General features: G+C 34.7%; 2 protein-coding genes across 3 annotated transcripts in view; one reads left to right on the forward strand and one right to left on the reverse strand.

Annotated features, from left to right (window-relative positions):
* The first annotated feature begins 838 nt into the window (after positions 1 to 838).
* On the forward strand, positions 839 to 18,874 carry slc18b1 (solute carrier family 18 member B1). 2 transcript variants are annotated; one of them, XM_087289011.1, is made up of 14 exons: positions 839 to 920; positions 1,394 to 1,527; positions 1,670 to 1,765; positions 1,853 to 1,926; positions 2,405 to 2,552; positions 6,328 to 6,484; positions 8,972 to 9,108; positions 9,197 to 9,298; positions 10,462 to 10,553; positions 14,493 to 14,588; positions 14,808 to 14,882; positions 14,953 to 15,046; positions 15,161 to 15,207; positions 17,523 to 18,874. In XM_087289011.1, the coding sequence occupies exons 1-14, from the start codon at positions 899 to 901 to the stop codon at positions 17,608 to 17,610; spliced, it is 1,362 nt and encodes a 453-aa protein (XP_087145137.1). In that variant the 5' UTR covers positions 839 to 898; the 3' UTR covers positions 17,611 to 18,874.
* ahi1 (Abelson helper integration site 1) overlaps positions 18,865 to 19,304 on the reverse strand; it is a 38,016-nt gene continuing 37,576 nt past the window's right edge. Inside the window, 1 exon segment of the mRNA NM_001319989.1 lies at positions 18,865 to 19,292. Coding sequence (NP_001306918.1) covers positions 19,133 to 19,292 — 160 coding nt within the window. The 3' untranslated portion in view covers positions 18,865 to 19,132.

Genomic DNA, 19,304 nt, shown 5'->3' on the forward strand with positions numbered 1-19,304 from the left:
TAAACTAAACCGGCCATAGTGTATGTGTGTGTATGAAAGTGTATGGATATTTTCCAGTACTGGGTTGCAGCTGGAAGGGCATCCGCTCTGAAAACATGCTTGATAAGTTGGCAGTTCCTTCCTCTGTGGCGACCCTTGATGAATAAAGGGACTAAACCGAAGAAAAATGAATGAATGATAACTAATATCCCACTCTCAGATTTGTATTAACACGTTCAACATTGCTGAGTATTTCACAATTCACTTCCAGACAATGTTTTTTCTTTCTTTCTCGGTGTATCAGTGAAGCAAAGTTATTTAATGGCTGAAATTATTTAATAAGAATGCGATTTTGCACATAATCTAGCACTGACCTCTAGATGACGCCCTAAATGTGGTAGAAATGTGGAAATAGAATCTCACTTATGTTAGCGAACTCGTTCGTATTAATGAACCGAATCACTAAACGACTCACTAATTGTCCGCATCATTTTGGACTTGTATGGAACAAAAGAATAAAAAACCGATTAATTTAAGATATTATCCCATTATTGCTTTTATTATTATGTTTATTATTATGTTTATTTTTACGCGTCAAAATGGAAGAATAATTCGCCTTAAAAACACTGTTTTATCTTCAACATGAATACTTGACAAAACTTAACCTCTTTCAAAATAAAACCCTATTCTGTGTGTTTTTGATAAAGGATGCTGTCAGTTGTTTCTAATATTTGTAAACAATGTTTCTCACCTCACAACTGGCAATTTTATTCCCGAAAAACAAATGAGTGAGAGAGTCGGTTCGGTTGAATCATTGTAATGAATCAGTTCATAAGAATGATTCTTTTGAGATTCGAACATCACGGTTGAGTTTCCCAGCTGACAGTTTGAACACGCGGTAAGAGTTTACACGGCGACAATGGAAAATCATGAAGACAGAGGTATGTAAATACATTTATTTCAATGTTGTTGCTGTCTTTTTTATCATTAACCGCTTTTTGGCTCTTAAAATCTTTTGGTGAGTTTGCCTGTGATAACATATAATGTATTGGAGGTAACTTATAGTTGGTTTTATATTGGCACATTCATACTTTTTCCTTAATAATATAATTCAGAAAAGTATTGTTTGCTCATTTTAAATAGCCAAATCATATTAGCAGCCAATGACTATTAAAATACAACATTCTCAGTCAATTAAATAGCGCTAAGTTAAAGTTTTAAAGTCATGTTTACATGGAAGTTCAAAACGAATATCCATAGTAACGTTAGCGTGATAAACAATATAGGGACTGTGTCGAAACTTGAAACTGAACGAATGTGGTAATATATAACCAACTTTACCTCACTAAGTAACCTTACACTCGAGCAGTTTACACTGTTTACTGACCAACGAATGTACGTGGACTTCATGTAGGTGATTCTTCGCCATCACAGACTACAGGCGCTAAAATGTCCAGACAACAAATACTGACAGTTATTGCAATGGCCTCCATAAACTTCGGTTCAATGATTTGCTATTCCATTCTGGGACCATTTTTCCCAAATGAGGTAAATGTATGATATTTAGTTTGGCTATACTACTTTGTCAGTAAATGCATTAGTCTGTTCAAAGTTCTTAAACCTTTAAAGTCTGCTATTAGAGTGAAATATTCTTGCATTTTCATATGATGATATTACTTTATTTTTCTAGGCAAAGAAGAAAGGTGTCAGTCAAGCTATGATTGGTTTAATATTCGGCATTTATGCATTATGCACTTTGGTGGGCTCTTTGATACTTGGTAAATATGTAAGTTAATCATTATTTGAGAAGATAAAAATGCTCAGCTTTTCGAAATTTATTGTACGCTCTATCAACACTTGACCTCTGTTTCAGATTGTCCAGATAGGAGCCAAGTTTATGATTGTGGCAGGGCTTTTCTTGTCGAGTGGGTGTACTGTACTCTTCGGGTTAGTATATTTGTGTTGTCTATTAGCTTCTAGGGTCATTTATGTGCTAAATTATAGCTAAATGTTAATACAAGTTTATTTTTGGTGGATGAGACTAGGGCTGCACGATATTGAAAAAATCTGACATTGCTATATTTTATTTTGCTGCGATTTTTATTGAGATATCAATACAATTCTGGCAGATGACTTGAATAGCTCTATTTGGGGAAAAAATATATTAACTCTGATTGAAATAATCTTGCTAATGTAATGTAAAATGTAAACACTGTACACATTGCTGATCAACAATATTAATCCCAACTCTACATTGTAGATACGGCGATGTGATTATTGTGAATGCACACATTGCGATATCGATGCTGAAATGATATATTGTGCAGCCCTAAATGAGACCATGGATGAGAAATATTGGTGACTATTAAACTTATGAGACAGATGTTTTAGTATTTCATCAATAATGAAATCATTTGTTTTGCAGGTTTCTTGACAGAGTGTCTGACGGGACAGTATTCATTGCTCTTTGTTTTATCACACGCTCCATCAATGCAGTTGGATTTTCCGCCGCCATTACATCATCTTTTGCTGTTTCAGCAAAGATTTTCCCCGACAACATAGCAACTGTTTTGGTGAGCTGTGGTCAGTTGTTGTTTTTCAATGCAGTAATGCTGTTTTGGAGTAAGCTGACAAAGGAAAGCCTATTACACATCACAAAAGATGTGCTGTCTCTCAAGATAATCGTCTTTAGATTCAGTTATTCAGTCTGTCTGGATATTTAGTTTCTCACGGTTGAGGCAAATGCACTGTGATTGAGTTTTAACAACAAGAGATGCTCAAATTTATCGGCTGCTGATATTTGTTGGCTGATTTTTAAGCTATGTCTAATAATGTGAAAAGGGCAGATATAGATGGTTTATTAATTCAATTCAGTTCATCTTTATTTCTATAACACTTTTACCATGTAGATTTTGTCAAAGCAACTTAACGTAGGAGATTATAGTAAATTGAAACCACGTCAGTCCAGTTTTCAGAGTTGAAATTCAGTTTAGTTCAGTTCAGTGTGGTTTAATTTTCACCGCTAAAAGTACAAACACTGAAGAGCAAATCCATCGATGTGCAGCTCCACAAGTCCCAAACCGAGCAAGCCATTGGCAACAGTAGCGAGGAACAAAATTTGGAGACAATGAGTTGCACATATTTTGAACAATCCAACGTTTTTCCTCAGATCAAAAAAATTAAATATATGAAAATATAACCACAAATTAGGGCCGCACGATATTGGAAAAATTGGATTTTGCGATGTGTTTAGTTTTTCTGTGATATGAATACAATTTCACCAGATAGCTTGTAAATAGCTTTATTTGGAAATAAATCATTTATTTAGATTGATTGATTGATTGATTGATTTTTGTAAGGATGTGAATCGCGTATATAAAAACAAAAACAAATTGCAAGCAAGAAAAATAACAATAGAGCAAAGAAAAAAGTAAAATAAACAGTGCTTTATGCTTTTCCTGAAAGTCAAACAGTATTTAGGGACAGAAATTAAATAGTGAAATGTAAAATAACACTGTCTTTGTTGTATTATTAATTCAGTAAAATTATTCTTCATTAAAGTTACAAATATACTTTTTTGTGGCTGAATGCTTTAAACTCTCTTCAGATGTCTTTAAAACACATGCAATTTAAGAAAAATCCTGGTTGCCTTAAATTTTTAAGCTGAATCAAATTAACCTAATGAGTCCATTGAACTTCTATTTTGTTAAACTGACTTAAAACAGCTTGCATAACTTAAATTAAGTTAGAACATGATTAACTTGGTTTAATAAGTTACAATAACCTAAAAACATAAGCTGTCAGGACTAATTGATCATATAATATTTTACAGTGTGCCGATGATAACGGTTCACTCTGTTATGGTTATATTTTGCAATGACTCCAAAAATATCATGTATTCTTAATTGTTTTGCTGTTCAATTTAAACTCAACATTGCATATTCTGCGATGTGACTATTGCGTACACACACATTTCGATATCGATGGTGAAGTGATATATTGTGCAGCCTTACTACTAATATAATACTATTAAAACTAAATATAATCTGTACAAAATATCAGGCCTGAGTTGATATGTACAAAATAGCAAATTCAATCCTTATTCATTCAAATTTATTTTTTGCAGGAAAAAAATAGCTTGTGCTGTATGCAATTGAATTCACCAATATCAGTGCTGGAATCGGTCAAAAGGTTTTTTTTGGATTTGGCCAAAACAAGTCCTACTGGTTAGGGCTAGACATGGCACAATAACAGTTTTTAATGTTTACCTCGGTTTGAAAAAGTAAAGTTTTTAAAACTGCCAAAATTTTCTGCTATACCGTTCCTACAATATATGTAGTTTTTTTTTTACGTTTTGTTTTAAGTTTTTTAAGACAACAGTATCTTCAGCAGAAAACATTTCCAATATGTTTTTTAAAATGTAATGAAATTTGTGTTTTGGAACCTAATGAAGAAATCAAAAGTCAATAATTCATTTGACCTGACATGTTTACTGTTCCAAAATATTTTTAAAGTTTCTTAAAATAAAATATATTGTGTTTAAAGGGAAAAAAAGTTTTTGTTTTTTACCCAGACATTTAAAAATAATATATTTTACAGCAGTAATCACAATACCGTGAAACCGTGATATTTTGTCCAAGGTTATTATATCGTCAGAATCTTATACCTGCCAATGCCTAGTTAGGGCTGCACGATATTGGAAAAAATCTGAGATTTTTCTGCGGTAAATATTGTGAAATGAATACAGTTTCATAAGATGCACTATTTGATGGTTTTCCGGGGAGTCTTCCAGTATTCAGGTACAGAAATTTAATCACAATTCAAAAATGTTTTTCCTACTTTGTTTTGTCTCGTTTCTAGTCCAAATATCAAAAAAAATAATAATTCTTGGATCAAGTAAAAAATATTGTTTTGTTTTCATCTTTAGAAGAAATATGTCAAAATTAAGAGTTTTTTTCTTATAAGAAGTAAAATTATCTTGTTTTCGCTTTGAAATGTACATATTTGCACTAGAACCAAGACAAAAATTGTAAGTAATACAGTAATTAAACACAATTCTGTAGCTCCTGGTCAACTATTTTTTAGACTCAAATTTGCATATCTCGCGATGTATTGCGATACTAAAACTATATATTGTCCAGCCGTACTACTGATGCATTCCAGTATTAATACTTCCATTAGTGCTAAAATCTTAGCAAAGTGCTCATTCAGATTTTACTTTTCATATTGTGTGAAATACTATAAAAGGTTTGTAAAATTTCAAAGGGGTGGCACTGTGGCGTAGTGGGTATCACTGTTGGCTCACAGCAAGAAGGTCGCTGGTTTGAGCCCCGGACTCTGGAGTTTGCATGTTCTCTCTGTGTTCACGCGGGTTTCCTCTGGGTGCTACAGTTTCCCCCACTGACCAAAGACATGCGCTATAGGTGAATTGGATAAGCTAAATTGTCCGTAGTGTGTATGTGTGTATGTCCTGGTTCTCTGGGTTGGGGGTTGAGCATTGGGCTAATGACCCACCTCATAAAAATTAGATGTTAGGAAACACCAACATGGTGTGGCTAAATATCAACTTCGATATATAAACGGCCCTGGAGGTAAGTAAGTAAAGTTTCAAAGATTGAAGTGCTCATTAAATGGAGTTTTCCAAAAGAAAAAGACGATCTGAAAATGTCTGGAACAATTCGTCAGTAATTCCTCCCTCACCCCTTGCACGAGCATTCATAGGTTTATAGCATATTTGCATAACACAAGTGTATGGCCTTCATTGGCTGTCCAATCAATGTCTGCATTGACTCTCAAACACTGTAATTGTAGGTGTGGATAAATTTATTTTGGCATTTTGTGTACTGGCAATGCACTTAATTGAAGACCTGGATCTAACTGATATTGCAAAATTTCACAATCATCATCATTATTGTTCATATTACCATGTTTAGAAGTGCCGAAGAAGCCTCCAGATCAAATATTGTAATTTGTTTTCCAGTCACAACAGATTTGGCCAATCTGACCAATCAAAGCAAAGTAGGAACGGCGGGGTATAGAAAGACCAGATTCTTGAACCAATTGATTCAAATACTGACATAAAAGATGTTATAGTGCAGTGTTTCTCAACCACGTTCCTGGAGGACCACCAACACTGCATCTTTTCGATGCCTTCTTTGTCTGTCACACCCATTACAGGTCTTTCAGTCTCTGCCATTGAGCTGATGATCTGAATCAGGTGTGTTTGGTGAAGGAGAGCTGGTGGTCATCTAGAAATGTGGTTGAGAAACACTGCTATTATGTATATTGTAAAAATGTAATGTTTTGTAAAATGTTGGATGGATGTAATGTGATGTTGTGTTTTCACAGGGCTTTATGGAGATTTTTACAGGACTTGGCCTGATTCTGGGGCCTCCATTGGGTGGTTGGCTGTATCAGGCGTTCGGATATGAAATCCCATTCGTTTTCACAGGATGTCTTCTGTTTGCCACAGTTCCTCTAAATATGTGGATTTTGCCAAGCTTTGGTTAGTGTGGATTTCATTCATTCATTCATTTCCCTTCTCTGATTTATCAGAGGTCGCCACAGTGGAATGAACTGGCAACTATTCCAGCAGATGTTTTACGCAGCGGATGCCCTTCCAGGCTGCAACCCAGTACTGGGAAACACCCATACGCTCACATTCACACTGACACTATGGCCAATTTAGTTCATCCAATTCACCTGTACCGCATGTCTTTGGACTGTGGGGGAAACCGGAGCACCAGGAGGAAACCTACATTGTTTTCATAATTGCATTTTAAGTCTATTGCATTTAGCATGTAGGGTGTGTCTCAATTAGCACCCTTGTTCAGTAGTCAGTGCACTGACTTAGCCATTTTAAGTGCTGTCTCAAAAGAATTCTTCAAGTGGACTGAAACTTTCACACCATGAAAACTTATTAATGTGCACTATGCGCCCTTAATGGAAGATCTGAAGTGCAAAATAGGAGTCACATGACGCACATCATCAAACAAAATCACAAATAAGAGATGTTTTTTTTATGAATCAGTTATTCATTTATTTTTAACATGAACAAACATAGCTAGATAGGGTAGGAAAAATCTAGCAAACATTTTAATCGTTTAATGGTCAAAATGTTACTGGTATGTCAAACAATCAAATGATTTAGCTATAATGTACTTTTTCAAACACTTAGTAAAGTTAATATATATGAATTATAAGTTCATAAATTCCGATTTTGATGATATACAATGAGGACATTCTCATATCACATTCAATGTGTAGTGAAAAAGCTCATCAGTGCCATTATTAGTGCCATAAATTATACTTATAATATTATTATAGGGGTATTAAGTTACATTATATAGAGATAATACGTCCAAAAATTAAAATTCTGTCATCATTTACTCAAAACCTATTCGAGTTTCTTTCTTATCTTGAATGCAAAATAACATATTTTGAAGTATGCTGGTATTATTGATTTCCACAGTATTTTTTTTTCCTACTCAGTGGGTGCAAGCAACTCACATTCTTCAAAATATCTTCTTTTGTGTTCAACAGCAGAAAGAAACTCCCCACCAAGCAATTTTGTGTTTAGACGTCTAATAGACATCTATATGTAGATGGCTTGGCTAAAGCAAGGCTAAATTTGAGCTGTCAGTGAAAATCTAATAGACATCTAAAAATAGACCAAAACTAGACTAGTCATCACATAAAGATTAGACAGATTTCACATATGTAGTTGTTTATTTTTTGTGTTTGATGACTTAATGGCTTTTTTTTTAGATGTCTATTAGATGGTCACTGACAAGACTTGAACCTGCGACTTTGCTGGGAGGCGACAGTGCTGAACACTTAGCCACTGTGCCGCACCTAGTTTGGATTTCATAGTGGTGTAATATTAGTTGTTGTTTTCATAATTGCATTTTAAGCCTATTGCATTTAGCATATATGGTGCATCTAAATCAGCACATCATCATCAAACAGTCATGAATAGGAGATGTTTTTTTAAAAAGAATCAGTTATTCGTTTATTTTTAACGTGAACGAACATAGCTAGATAGGGTAGGAAAAATCTAGCAAACATTTTAATTGTTTAATAGTTGAAATGTTGCCGGTATATCAAACAATCAAATGATTTAGCTATAATGTACTTTTTTTTAAAAATAGTAACGTTAATAATATATATATATATATATATATATATATATATATATATATATATATATATATATATATATATATATATATATATATGTATATGAATTATTAGTTCTGTTGTTCATAAATTCCAGTTTTGAAGTATAGTTATAATATTATAGGGATATTAAGTTAGATTATATAGGGGTAGTTCATCCAAAAATGAAAATTTTAAAAATCATTTACTCACACTTGTTCAAAATCTATTTGAGTTTCTTTCTTATCTTGAATGCAAAATAAGATATTTTGAAGAATGTTGTATTCTATAGTATGTTTTCCCTGCTCAGTGGGTGCCAGCAACCCACATACTTTAAAATATCTTCTTCCCACCAAGTAATTTTGTGTTTAGACATCTAATAGACATCTAAATGTAGATCGCTTGGCTGAAGCAAGGATAAATTTGGGCTGTCAATGGAAATCTAATAGACATCTAAGAATAAACCAAAACTAGACTAGTCATCACATACAGATTAGACAGATTTCACATATGTAGTTCATTTTTTTTGTGTTTGATGACTAGTCTAGTTTTGGCCTTTTCTTAGATATATATTAGCCTATTTCTATTTCTTAGATGTCTTGTTTTATCTTTTAGACATCTATTAGATTTCTTTTAAAAACCAAAAAAAGTTTGCTGGGTCATAATGGTTTAAAAGCACATGTGGAAAAATAAATGATGAGGTCATTTTCGTTTTTTGGGGGAACAATCTATTTAAGTTTTGTCATTAGATTGTGATTGCCATGTGTCTATTTATATTATTATCTGTCCTCCAGCCATAGAGATAAATGTGTCTGTTTGTCTCATTCTTATATAGATGCTGTTCCTTCCCAGAATTCTTTCCTCAGACTCTGTACCAGAATAAAGATCCTCCTCATCTGCTTTGTGGTGTTCACAATGAGTTCAGGACTTGGGTTCCTGGATGCAACTCTGTCTATATTTGCCATTGAAAAGGTTCATATGTTTTATTTATGCATTATTATATAAACTCAACCAGGAAAAATATTCAAATAGTTTTGCTCCAAAATCTTTGTGTGAACAGCTGAAGCTCAGCGCTGGTTCAGTGGGGCTCCTCATGATTGGACTCTCTCTGCCGTACGGGGCGGCGTCACCTATCTTTGGTGTGATCAGTGATAAATATCCTGTAAGTCAACAATAATTATCTATCTCTCCATCCATTCTACATTAAATCTATTCTATCAATCATTCGTTCGTTCTATTGTTCTATCATTCTATTCTTCTATCTACCATTCTATCAATCTTTCGTTTTATCATTTGTTCTATTGTTCCATCTAGCTTCTGCTCTATCATCCTATCTAACATTCTGTTGTTCTATATACCATTCTATACTTTTATCTATTGTTTGTTTTATTGTTCTATCTATTGTTCAATCAACTGTTCTATTGTTTTATCTATCGTTCATTCTGTCGTTCCATTCTATCTATATACTATCATCCTGTCTATCATTCTACTGTTCACTTTACCATTTTATCTATCGTGTTTTATTGTTCCATTTACAGTTCTATCTACCGTTCTATCATCCTATCTATCCTTCTATTGTTCTGTTTTACGGTTCTATCGTTGGTTCTATCGTTTTATCTGTTGATCTAGTTACTGTTCTATCATCCTCTCTATCACTCTATCGTTCTATCGTTTGTTCTATTGTTATGTCTACCATTCTCTCATTTGTTCTATCTATCTATCTATCTATCTATCTATCTATCTATCTATCTATCTATCTATCTATCTATCTATCTATCTATCTATCTATCTATCTATCTATCTATCTATCTATCTATCTATCTATTTGTGTGACCATCTAATTTTCTTTATTTTTGAACATGTTAGATTTTATATGACAAGTTTTGCTAATAATTTTAAATCGATGTTTGTTAAATATAAGTGTAATTCAAATGTAATGTTTTGAGAAAATATCATCTGTGCAGTCAGTGTTTCCCAAAGACTTGCACTCTATCTGTGGTGACATTTATATAACATATTATATATATTTTAAGTTGAATTTTGTGTTAGTCCGAAATAACACAGAAGACAGGCGGATTGTAAATGCAGTTTGACTCTCTGCCAGCCCTGAGCTCTCAAATGGTTCTGTATCAGCCATGATAGAAAATTCTGAAAGAAAATAACGTAAAACTTCTCTGAAACAAGTCAGTTTTTTAAAAGATACATTCATATTAAAACACCAGCATATTTTGATTTTAAAATATGCAGTGCTCATGTTTATTAAATAGATTCAAAGTTTTTTTTACAGCTCCCAGCTGTAAAAAAAAAAAAATATTCTCTGTTCAGTCATTTAGGAAGTGGATGATGGTGATTGGAGGAATGGCCACAGCCGTGAGCTTCTGCTTCCTCGGCCCACTTCCTTTTTTCCAAATAAGAAGGTAAAGCATTACTTAGCAATATTCTGAATGTGATAGGTCATATCATGTTTTTTTATCAAGCTATTTCTGCCTTTATTTTGATAGAACAGTGTAGATATTGACAGAAAGTCAAGTTGGAGCGTTGAAATTTAAAACTTTTTATTGACAGTAAAATTGTATTGACTGCAAATGTGGAGTCGAGAGGCGTCATTTTACTAGCATTTTCATACCAGTAGCACTATTGCAAGCAGCAGCAACAAGTATAATTCATAGATCTGTCCCTTTTAGTGTGTTATTTTAGTGGACTTTAATTTTTTCCGGTGAGCATGTGTGGTTCATGCATGAATAACTATAGTGGTACATGACTGGAATATTGAGCTATTCTGAATTTTAACCATGGCACGTCAACAAGCTAGTTGACCCTATGCTCCAATGCATTTGGATGGCAGAACTTTCTGTATCCAGTGTGAAAGCCACTTAACATTATGCAGTGCCCACTAGGGTTGGGCCGAGCCTGAGCCAGCATCGCCAATTCTCTGCCCCACCCCCGTCGCAAACCCGCTCGCGAAAAAATACACACTCAGGCCCCGTTTACACTAATACGTACCTAGCATTTCTGAACAGCCTTCAGTCTGCTGAAAACGAACATCACGTGACCACACACACACACACAGCCACACACTGTCATGCGCTCCTCTGAGCTCCAGAGACAGAGAGCAGTGCACGTCGGACAGTTTATCAAGGATGTACCGCTGGATCGCGTCTCACTACAGTTTTTAAACGTGATATTCAGACATCCCAAGTCTCCTGGAAGTTCCAGGAGTCTCTATGCATTTGCGGGAATCATAATGCCCGCAAACAAGTGAGTCTTCAGAAACGTTGCGTGCACTCTATCAACTCTATCAAACGTCATGAGGGAAACGGTTTGAATTTCCACTTAGTAAAAAAAACATTAGTGTGCCGTTTGGTACAACACTACATACATGTACTATGCTGTTGAGTGTGTAAGTACATAGTGCATGAGTGCATAGTGTGCAATTTAAGACGCAGCTTATATCTGATAATATTTTTTCTTCTGGAGAAAGTCTTAGTTGTTTTATTTCGGCTAGAATAAAAGCAGTTTTACATTTTTTAAAACCCATTTTAAGGATAAAATTATTGGCCTTTAAGCTGTAATTTTTTTTGATAATCTTCAGAACAAACCATCGTTATACAATAATTACCTAATTGCCTAATTACCCTAACCTGCAAAGTTAACCTAATTAACCTAGTTAAGCCTTTAAAAGTCACTTTAAGCTGTATAGAAGTGTCTTGAAAAATATCTAGTCAAATATTATTTACTGTCATCATGGCAAAGATAAAATACATCAGTTATTATAAATGAGTTATTAAAACTATTATGATTAGAAATGTGTTAAAAAATCTCTCATTAGAACAGAAATTGGGGAAATAATAAACAGGGAGGCTAATGATTTAGGGTGATTAATAATTCTGACTTCAACTGTACTCTATATTAAAAGTCTTTCAATATTTGATATTTGCTCTTATTTTTACCGTACAACTTTTATTTCTCTATCATTTAGATTCTATTGTTAATATTGTTTTGTAATAGTTGTTATTGTTTTAAGATCACGAGTGGTTGTGTAAGCTTTTCACTGCACATCATGCTGTGTATGACTCTGTATGTGGCAAATAACATTCGAATTTGATTCGAACATTGATTTGAATTGCATGTGTTTCAGTAATTTAGATCTGTAAAACAGCGTCTTTTGGACATTACAAAAATGACACTAATACAAACACCACCAGATTTAACCTCATTAAGTGGGAATTATTTAAATTGGGGATTTTTTGTTAATTTTAGGAGTACAATGTATGCATTTGGAAAGGCATAAAAATATATATTTTGTGTCCTCAGGACATCTCCAACTTAAACAGTTAGCATATCAGTTACTATCTGTTTTCTTATGGTCATAAACACTTACTGTTTGTGGTTTTTGTAACTAATAAAGCCACTTAATTGTAAATACATTTATATAATTTTTTTATTTGCAGTCAAAAAAAATTCAACAGTGCTCATATTACACATAAACTATTTGTTTATATACAGTATATAACTTCAGATTGTTTGTTGTTTACCTTATTTTAAACTCATTGAAATGTCATTGTGTGTTCTTTTGTTGATATGCATGTATGTATCCTGAGCTCCTGAAAAAACACAAAAAAAATTCCTTGTGTTTGCACACACTTAGCACACTAGTTCTGAACCCGAGTTATGCATATAGTGTTTAACTCCTGCAGGAATGACCTGCTTTAAACTTTGCGGATGTCGTTCATGCTCAAGCCTCAACATTATGCCCTAAAGGACTCTAAAAGTATAAAAAGCATAATGTGACTCCTTTAGAGTCATATGACCCCCCCACCCCCCTACAGCCCTCCACCCCCATATATTCTGTAATATACAAGGAGGGAAAAGCAGCCATTGATATTCATAGTAGGAAGTCAGTGGTTACTGTTTTCCAACATTTTTCAGTGTATTTGTTGTGTTCTATATTATTTCATACTATATTTTAAATTATTTATATATATATATATATATATATATATATATATATATATATATATATATATATATATATATATTCTATAACAGAAAAAAGAAGCTTGATACACCCACCAGCCACTTTATTAGTTATTAGGTACACCTTACTAGTATACGCTTGGACCCCCTTTTGCCTTCAGAACTGCCTTAATCCTCTATGGCATATATTCAACAAGGTAATGGAAATATTCCTTAGTGATTTTGGTCCATATTGGCATGGTAGCATCAAGCAGTTGCAGCAGATTTGTTGGTGCAAATCTACTGTTCCACCACATCCCAAAGCTGCTTTATTGGATTGAGCTCTGGTGACTGTGGAGGCCATTTGAATACAGTGAACTCATTGTCATGTTCAAGAAACCAGTCTGAGATGATTTGCACTTTATGACATGGTGCGTTATCCTGCTGGAATTAGCCGTCAGAAGATGGGTACACTGTGGTCATAAAGGGATTCACATGGTCAGCAACAATACTCGGGTGGGCTGTGGCGTTGACGCAATGCTGAATTGATCCTAAAGGACCCAAAGTGTGCCAAGACAATATCCCCCACACCATTACACCACCACCACCAGCCTAAACCGGTAATACAAGGAAGGATGGATCCATGCTTTTATGTCGTTGATGCCCAATTCTGACTCTACCATCCGAATGTCATCGCAGAACTCGAGACTAATCAGGCAACGCTTTTCTAATCTTCTTTTGTCCAATTTTGGTGAGGCTGTGTGAATTGTAGCCTCAGTTTCTTGTTCTTAGCTGACAGGAGTGGCACCAGGTGTGGTCTTCTGCTGCTGTAGCCCATCTGCCTCAAGGTTGGACATGTTGTGTGTTCAGAGATGCTCTTCTGCAGACCTCAGTTGTAACGAGTGCTTATTTGAGTTACTGTTGCCTTCCTATCAGCTGAAACCTGTCTGGCCATTCTCCTCTGACCTCTGTCATCAACAAGGCATTTGCGCCCACAGAACTGCCGCTCACTGGATATTTTCTCGTTTTCTGAACATTCTCTGTAAACTCTAGAAATGGTTGTGCGTGAAAATCCCAGTAGAACAGCAGTTTCTGAAATACTCTGACCAGCCCGACTGGCACCAAATCACCTTTCTTTCCCATTCTGATCCTTGGTTTGAACTGCAGCAGATCGTCTTGACCATGTCTACATGCCTAAATGCATTGAGTTGCTGCCATGTGATTGGCTAATTAGAAATTTGTGCTAACACAGTTGGACAGGTGTACCTTATAAAGTGGCCGGGAGTGTATGAGTAAATTATTTTCATTTTTGGGGGAACTATCCCTTTAATCCCTCAGAATTAATTTTTTTTTAGGTTTTGTTAAAGCACAAATGCCTCAGTAATGTTTGTTTTTTTCAGTCAGCTCTGGCTCACCGTCCTCATGCTGGTGATTGTGGGCTTTTCTCTGTGTATGACCTGCATCCCCACTTTCGCTGAGATGATCGCTTGTGCACAGTGAGGCAAATACACCATCATACAAATCCACACAAACACATCTAGTCTGTGCTGCCTTATTTTTACGTTAAGCCATTTAAGAGGTTATTATGACTTTAATTCTCAGCTATGTTACTCTAGATTCCTGGAATGGTTTGAATAAGTGCAGTTAACCCTTAAAGTGATATATACAACAATACAGAGCTGTTATATATATATTAAAAACATGTTTTGTTGCAGTGAATATGGCTTTGAGGAGAGCTTGAGTACGCTTGGATTGGTGTCAGGACTGTTTTCTGCAGTTTGGTCTGCTGGGTGTGTATTGAATTCATTTGTTTAAAAATATTGATATAATCATCACTCATTAATCACTTTCATATTTAAGGATGTTTTTCGGGCCGACTATTGGAGGATACATCACAGAAGCACTGAACTTTGAATGGAGTGCAGGGGTTCAAGGCGCACTCGCTTTTCTTGCTGTAAGAACAAGTCTTGTGCAAATAAAAATTCATTTTATAATACATAAATATCATATGAATGATTTTTTTGTTGATGAATGTTCATTTGTTGGCTTGTGTTTTCTTTGACTTTAGGCTTTACTACAAGTAATATATTTCACAATAGAGGACATACAAAAAAAGTAAGTGTAGTTTTACTTAATCACTAAAATACTTTTATGATTGTATGACCATAGAATGTTTTTGCACGTTGTGTGTGTGTGTGTGTGTGTGTGTGTGTGTGTGTGTGTGTGTGTGTGTGTGTGTGTGTGTGTGTGTGTGTGTGTGTGTGTGTGTGTGTGTGTGTGTGTGTGTGTGTATATAGTATTGAAGTCAAAATTATTAGCCCCCCTGAATTGTTCACCCCCTGATTATTTTTTCCTCAATTTTTGTTTAACTGAGAGCAGAGCAGATTTTTCAACACATTTCTAATCATAATAGTTTTAATAACTGATTTCTAATAACTGATTTATTTTATCTTTGCCATGATGACAGTAAATTATATTTGACTAGATATTTTTCAAGGCACTTCTATACAGCTTAAAGTCACATTTAAAGGCTTAACTGGGTTAATTAGGTTAACTAGGCAGGTTAGGGTAATTAGGCAAGTTATTGTATAACGATGGTTTGTTCTGTAGACTATCGGAAAAAATATATAGTTTAAAGAGGCTAATAATTTTGACCTTAAAATGGTGTTTAAAAAATTAAAAACTGCTTTGATTCTAGCCGAAATAAAACAAATAAGACTTTCTCCAGAAGGAAAAATATTATCAGACATACTGTGAAAATTTCCTTGCTCTGTTAAACATAATTTGGGAAATATTTAAAAAGACTAATAATTACTAATAATTATAACTAATAATTCTGACTTCAACTGTGGATATATATATATATATATATATATATATGCGATATGGCTGTATATCGGCACTGCTGGGGCACTAAGGCACTCGGTCTACGGCCTTAAGCCAATGCATGCCTCCCACTAGTTCTGATATCCAGCCATATCGCTCTGCCTCTAGTGTGATATTGTGTTTATACAACAGTTTTATGGCATAATTGTGTGTATAAATAAGAAAATCAAACACAGTGGGCCCTATCATACACCTGGCACAATGAGGTGAAAGACGTGTTTGCTGCCAGTTGTTGCTATTTGCAGACTAAAGCAACCTCAATTTTCTAGTTTTGTGCCATGTTGTTTAAATAGTAAATTCATTGTACCACTTTGTGAACTCATGGGTGTGCTGCTCTAGAAAAGACGTGTGTTAAGGCGCATTGTTGGTGTGTTGTTATTTTGAGGAACTAAAATAGACTGAAAAGCTAAAAGCAGGTCTAAAGTCCATGCATCTTAAAAGCTTGCACATTGCTTAATACACATAGGATGTACAGCAATACACACGTATCTTTAAAAATGAAAAAGAATTAAAGGATTTAAATATTTCAAAAATATTTAAAATATTTTCAAAAATATTTCTACATAAATATAAAAACCACTTCCTCCATCTCGGGGGACTTTTTCAGTTTATTCATGGCAATTTGCTTCGGTATAATGTTATTATTAGTAGTAGTAGTAGTATTATGTGCATATTTATATTTGTTTTATTTAAAACACAGGTGTCAAACTCAGTTCCAAAAGGGCCGCAGCTCTGCACAGTTTAGTTTCAACCCTAATTAAACACACCTGATCAAACTAATTGAGTCCTTTAGGCTTGTTTGAAACCTACAGGTAAGTGTGTTGGAGCAGGGTTGGAACTAAACTGTGCAGGGCTTCGGCCCTCCAGGAATTAAGTTTGACACCCCTGATTTAAACAAGCTTAGATGTGTCCAACTGTCAGCTTTAGGACCATATGGAGCATAAGAATAGGACGTGTGTTTGGATATAACTCTGTTGTTTGATCACACTTCATTATTATTGTTCATTTATTCATTTGCTGGAAATTAGAACTGAATTTAGAACTGAACAAATCTTTGCGCTTAACAAACTAAATTAATCATGTAGGCTAATGAATGTCTTTATGTGTAAAAAACGTTTCCTTATCCACAAATTAGAGAAAGAGAAAGCAAAGAGGCCGATTGGAGGAGGCTCATTCTTTATCCTTGCGCTGCAGATGGTCTTTAACTGTTTTCGCACTAGTTCAGTTTTTCCACTTACAAAGTCTGCCATGTACATAGCAAATGCGCCATGGCATTTGAATTATTCTCTAGAGTAATGTCTTAAGTGATGACAAAACAGGTGATTTTGCTCGCATTTCAAGATTACAAGGCTGAACGGCATGAAATGCCATTAGTCTAGAGACATTTCCCAGTATTTGTCTGGTGCAATCTGGATTTCTGGTTTACATCAATTAGATTTAAAAAAAGAAAAAAAAATGCCTTGGCAATTAGCTATAGTAAATCTGTTTTATTTTATTTATCATTGCTTTAAATGCTAATTTATTTTTTTGTTTGTTTGTTTCAGGTCTAAAAACGCCAACCAGAATGAAATTTCAGGAGAAAAATCTCCTCTTCTCCCCAAGACAGATGATCTCAGAGCAGACATCAGCTGAAATAATCCAGCGCAAGCTTTTAAACAGAAGAACACACTTCATCATATTGCTGCTAAACACAGGTGATGTGGAAGATGACAAACATGAAGGTCAATTCAACCAAAAGCATCTCATGTTTTATTATGAGATGGACTTTTTACGCAGTATATGATGAAAGTCCTGTAAGCAGATTGCACTCAGAGCTGAAACGATATGTATAAAAGCTGAATCTTTATCTGTTTACACCAGAGCTGAGATGAGCCTGGTGATTTACCCAATCTGTAGAAAAATAGATAGTAATATACATATTCTATCACTAGACAATCCTGCTCAACAAGGGTTAGTTGTTTAATTTGCTTTATTCATATTAAATGCTGTTTGGATGATCAAATACTGCTCTTAACAGTAGTAGCATTTCATACATTTCAGGCAAAGAGTGAATCAGTTATTATGAAAAAATATTATTTAGAGTTATATGGGTATACATTTATAAAGCATCAAGAGTTCCTTGTGTATATAATAATTCATTACCTCTTATGCAGTGCGTCTGAGCAAAGTACAATAGATTATATATGAAATCTAATGGACTAGTGAAAGAATGGGATTTTTGTTACTTAACACAGATTACCCGTCTAGCCCTAGTTTGTGTGTGGCTGACCTCATTAAACCTGATTTAACAGATTTACCACCATTTCTACACATGTACAGGTTTAGAAAATACATTTAACACATTTTCTTAGTGAGATCCTTTAGCTCAAAACACTAAATCATAGGTCTTAAACTCAATTCCTGGAGGGCCGCAGCTCTTCATAGTTTTGCTCCAAACGTAATCAAACACAGCTCATCCAACTAATCAATGTATTCAAGACTACTTGTGTTTAGAACAGGGGTGTCCAGACTCGATCCTGCATAGTTTAGCTCCAACTTCCTTCAACACGTTGCCTCGAAGTTTCCAGTATACCTAGAAAGAACTTGATTAGCTGGTTCAAGTGTGTTTAATTGGGGTTGGAACTTAAATATGAAGCAAACCGGCCCTCCAGGACTGAGTTTGGGCACCCCTGGTCTGGTTGTCTTGAACAGCTTGATATGTTGGATGAGCTGTGTTTGATTAGGGTTGGAGCAAAACTGTGCAGAGATGCGGCCCTCAAGGAATTGAGTTTGAGACCCATGCTGTAAATGTTGTGAAAGAATACAAACAGAACTGTTTTGTATAAATATATATATTGTCAGTTGTCATTAACCCTTGTGCTAAATAAATAAAAAGGTTCATTCCCATGTGGAAAAATTATTTAGTATTATTAGATAACTCCACCGCTGGAGTTGTTGCCGTTACATTTGTAATCTTAACTTACTTTAAATGAAACGTATAAACATAAAATATGTACAAAACAAAACAAAAAAAACTGTACAAAACTAATCTAAAACTATACATTACAAACGTATCCAATTACAAAATAGACTTTTTAAAAATAAGGCCAACTATAAAAATAAATCATCAGAAAGACGTAATTGAGTTTCTATGTCTGTAATTCCATCATAAGCGTCAGACCAGATCCCGTAAGTTCAATCCTTCACCTTCAAACGCACCGTTGGCTTGGCCGAGTTTGGGAAGAGGTCTCCTTCTTCTGGAAGATCCTGAAGATGGAGGCAGATCTTCAGAGGGAACTTCAATCCGCTTCACCTTTTTCTTCTTCTTTTTTCTTCTGTGAAGAAAA

This window comes from Danio rerio, chromosome 17, assembly GCF_052040795.2.
Source record: "Danio rerio strain M-AB ecotype USA chromosome 17, GRCz13ab, whole genome shotgun sequence".
NCBI lineage: Eukaryota > Metazoa > Chordata > Actinopteri > Cypriniformes > Danionidae > Danio > Danio rerio.